The sequence below is a fragment of the Arachis ipaensis genome, chromosome B07, assembly GCF_000816755.2.
Source record: "Arachis ipaensis cultivar K30076 chromosome B07, Araip1.1, whole genome shotgun sequence".
Lineage (NCBI taxonomy): Eukaryota > Viridiplantae > Streptophyta > Magnoliopsida > Fabales > Fabaceae > Arachis > Arachis ipaensis.
Genome location: NC_029791.2, coordinates 14,573,515 through 14,578,309, shown reverse-complemented (window position 1 = coordinate 14,578,309; position 4,795 = coordinate 14,573,515). Strand labels below are relative to the sequence as shown.

General features: G+C 33.5%; 1 protein-coding gene across 1 annotated transcript; it reads left to right on the top strand.

Annotated features, from left to right (window-relative positions):
* LOC107608474 (probable leucine-rich repeat receptor-like serine/threonine-protein kinase At3g14840) lies at positions 1,229-2,413 on the top strand. The gene is made up of 3 exons (XM_016310253.2): positions 1,229-1,535; positions 1,631-1,775; positions 1,942-2,413. The coding sequence occupies exons 1-3, from the start codon at positions 1,229-1,231 to the stop codon at positions 2,114-2,116; spliced, it is 627 nt and encodes a 208-aa protein (XP_016165739.2). The 3' UTR covers positions 2,117-2,413.

Sequence of the window (4,795 nt, the reverse complement as noted above, 5' to 3'; positions counted from 1 at the left end):
TATATATATACACACGTGTGTGTGTGTGAGTAGACCATCATTTTATATTTTAATGTGTTTTGTTATAGAAACATTCATTTATTTTTTGTTCATATATAGTTGTTTTATTTTATTAGAAAGTTAAAGACAAATATAACTGAATATTAAAAATATGTATTATTGATCTCTTGATTAGTTGATTGGCTCGATTTTGATCGAAAAAAAACTTGTTTACTGGTAGATACTAAAAGTATATATCTATAAAATATAATTTATAAAAATATAAATATTTTTTTTAGTAGACGTCTCTTGATAAATGAGTCTCAAAGACTTTATTATCAATTTTATTATAAAAAAAATAAATATTTTGAGTAAACTACTAACCTGACTTCTGTCAATTTTTCAGAATAATCACACGACTTTTAAAGATAAAAACAATTCATTTCGGTAGTCTATTTATAGTGTATTTAATGCAAAAATATTAAATAGAATTATTAATTTAGTTTAAAAAAATAAAAAATTAAATTTATTATTACTCAAAATTTTTTTATTATTTATCAAATAATATATTAAATTTTATTATAAAAATTATCTACATTATAATACTAATAATATATCAAATATCTTAGTTCTAAGCCAAGTTGAAGCATGCTAATCAATCCACTACTAATAAATACATGGGTCAAAATTTTGACATTATTATTAGTGTAAAGTATTTTGGTTCAAAAACTGGATAAGTAGATTAATTTTAAGTTTACGACTTAACGATCTAATATGATAATTTAATTTCATTCCAAGATTGGTGCATTCTTTTGTTTTATTTTAGAATATTCTTGGCATATATATATTATCTAATGATGTACTCTTCATTATATTTTATATTTTTTGTTCGAAATATTTCTTACCCTTTTTTTTTAATATGTGGAAAATATATTATTAAAAAAAAAAAACCTAACCTATAAAATTTAATTTTATCATCCCATCAATTAAATAATTTTAAAATATACTATATGTCACCATTCCTTCCGGTGTGAATAAGATTAGTGGAAGCTTAAGAGGCAATTTTATAAGAAGGCAGCAAGTTAGTTAGTTTGTTAAGCTTGCCGGGAAAGTTAGTTACAGATATTTTATAATTAGTTATTGATCAGAATAATGTAGTGTATAAGCTGTTACTGCAATAATTCTGATCTCTCCCTCTCTCTTTCTCTCTTCTCCAATTCTTGAATATTTCTGAGGCACAAGAATCATCATGTCGGAGTCATCACTGAAGACGTTAGGGATAACAGTAGCGATCCTGGTGTGTGTTGTGATCTGGTACTTGTCGGTATATTACTTTCTGAAAAAATGGAAAACAGTTCAAGTGCGTCCTGTGAATGAACACGGAGGCGGAGATCAAGAGATGGCTGCTCTGAATCAACACGGCCATGGCCACGAAGAGGCGGCTCTACCGGAGAATCATCCTCCTCACCAGGAACCTCACTTTGGCGCCATCGCCCAAGGAGAAGCTCAAGAACATCCTCCTCATCACCATGAACACCTTCCACTCCTTCTCGATGGTAATCATTAATTGATGATATGTTTCAATTAAGTTCCTAAATCGTAATGATATTCTTGATTTCAATAGGATCATCAAATCATGTATTTGATGCAGCGAATGCTGATTCTCCAAGAACTGATAAAGTTGAGCCGATTCAAGATCGAACTCTGCCACCGCTGGATGAACTGAAAGAAACTACGGTTACCACTGGGGATGAAGATGCCCGTGCCCTTGGAACCTTTGGTTACGATGCACCAGAGTAAGTTCTTCGTATCAATTCAGTTTCATTTGATATGAATTTAGTCTCATGCTTTGTGCAATAACTAGAAAAGAGTAGTACCAATTTCAACGACTTCATTCTTGGGTGGTGCAAGTTGGAGAAATAATAATGAAATATTATTCCTTTTATGTTACTATTATTGCAGATATGCAATGAGTGGGAAATTGAATGCTAAGAGTGCTCTACATAGCTTGGGTGTTGTCCTTCAGAAGCTTTTGGCAGAGCATGCATTAACAAGTGGGCAGCAGAGCCTAGTTTCTAGGGTATCCAAATCGTATCTTCTACTATTGAGAATGCATGCAGCTGATCACAGTAATTGATCATGTGTTTTAGGCTTTTCCAAAACACAGCAATTTTTTACATGAAAAACTAGGAGCTGTTGCAATATGTGTGAGATATGAAGAAGCTGTTTTCAGACCAAACATGAACATTCACAAGCTCTGCAACCTTTTTTGAATGCAAGACCCTGCTGCTTATGCACCAAACTAGACTTATCTATATCTCTTTCTACCTACTGTATCTACTCTGTATTGTGCACATTTGCTTGCAAAAACAAACAAACATGCTTCCCATTGACCATTGTTTACATACATTTCATACATTTTGTTCATAATCCATGAGTGTTTTTGAGCTATACATGCTTCTTTTATTCTTTAATTTGTTTACCTCTTTGCTGCTTGTTTGGTCTGCGAACCTTTTTAGATGTCTCTTTATGAGAATTAAAAAAAGGGGACAATTTACCATATATGCCCATGATGAACAAGTAAAAAAGGCTACACAAAAAATGAAATCTTGTAGTGTATCACATTAGTAACCAAGCAGTAGGTACAAAATCCTAGAATAGCGGTTAGATAGATTGGACATTGATGCTGTTCCAATCCAATCCATGCCTATCTGCTAAAGAAGGTGTGAGAGCGAGACACCCTCCCAATTTAATTTTTATTTTTCTAATTTAAAAGAGAGATTCAGTTTTACATATTGAAATGAATATGACCATGTTTGATTTTTTTATCTTCGATTTTTTTGCTAAAAAAAAAAAAACTAATAGGATTAACTTTACAAAATTATGTGAGAAACAAATGTAAAAGAGATTGAAATTTAATAAGAAAAGTATAGGTACCAACATATTATCTGTCAACTTATTATCAACAATAATTAATGAGGAGTGTTAGGGACCAGCAACTTTTGTGATTTGTAGCCATCAAATAGCCATCAATGATAATTTTAATGGTGTGAGATTAGTGTGAGATTTCATCCAATGACTCACTTTTCTTTGCTGGTTACATATTGGTCAGAATTTATAAAGTTGCTGGCCCCCTAGACTTTCCATAATTAATTATTATATTTTAAACACATGTATAAGGAGACACATCCAGAAAATACATCTATAAAGACACTTCCATTAGACACTGTCATAAAAAAAAAAACATTTTTATGAGATACATCCATAAAAACACTTCTATTAAATACAGTTATAAACAAAAATTGACAGAAGTTGACAAAAATATTGTTGGTAACGTAGCGGGATTGAATTTAATAATATCGATAGTTATTCACATTTCACATATTACTCAAATATTAAGATAGATATTTTATAAAGATATGAATAATAAAGCTTGATGGTTCTAGATAAACTTGAGAAGGGGGGTTGAATCAAGTTAGTTTAAAATTTAGAGTTTCAAACTCTGTTGCAGTGGAAGCTTAAGTTGCAGGAGATTATTTGAAATTATCTCATACGCAAAACATTAAAAGAGCAGAGAAAAAGAGAAAGGGGCCAGCGTGTATCCTGGTTCGGATTCTCAGTACCATGAATCCTACGTCCAGTCTCCACCACACCCCCTTGATGACAAACATGATAAAATAGGGAAATTAAAGACTAATTTAAAAGAGTTAAGAACACTTCCCTTTGATGACATTTTCCAACTAGTATCTACCCCAAGCTTTCTTCACCAAAGCTTAGCAACCCCAAAGTGCTAACCCAACTTGGAAGGGGAACCTACACAGATTCAATTCTCACCAAGTGCTAACCCAACTTGGCAAGGGGAACTAATCCTAGTTCATACACCCAAATTACATCAGAAAAACAGTGGCTATTTTGCATCACTCTTGCCTTTTCTCTCTTGGCTTTTGAACCTCACATAATTGCCTTTTCGAAACAGAAAATAATGCAAGATAGCCATAACACAAAGATCAGAATTAAGCTTGAGTAGAAGAAAAAGATTCCAGCTCAATGCATGAGATGGTGCTCTGTATGTGTGTTCTCTTTTTCTTGACTTCAAATGTTGGAGTGAAGCTTGTTATATATCTTCAACTTGGCTTCATGGTAGCTTCATCCTTTTGCTTGTCCTTGCTGCCCGTTGGAGCTGGCACAGCTAGCAAGCTGTCCTTTTTCAATATGCTCTACTACCCCTGCTGCTGGAGGAGCTCGTCCACCACCTCTGTAGTCCTTGATTTTGTTTTCTTCCTTGGCATGCTCTCCTTATTCATCCTGCTCCATGATCTCTGCCATACGAGGAGCTTCACCCACTACCTCTGCTGCTTGGCAAGTTTGTGTTTTGCTCAACCACCAACCAAATGTTTCTCTGCTATTGTCCTTGGGTTAGTGGGGTGTCCTTGTGTCTTGGAGTGATGGGAGTGTACCAGCTGTCCTTCTTGCTTTATTATACCAACACTTGTCCTTTTCTTTTTCCAGCTGTCTTCCTATAGCTTTTAATAAAACATATAACATTTTGAACGTTGCTATGAGGATGAGCTTTGGCTCTTTTACATGGCTGAAGCACTTGCTGGACTTGGACTGAAGCAATGTGGACTTGGACATTTGGGCCTGCATCACTAACACTCACATTAAACAATATTGGGCTTTTAACCCAAAACAATGTTTGTCATCATTTATAAAACCCAAAATCAAACTTATACTTAACAATCTCCCCCTTGATGACAAACATGATAAAATAGGGAAATTAAAGACTAATTTAAAAGAGTTAAGAACACTTCCCTTT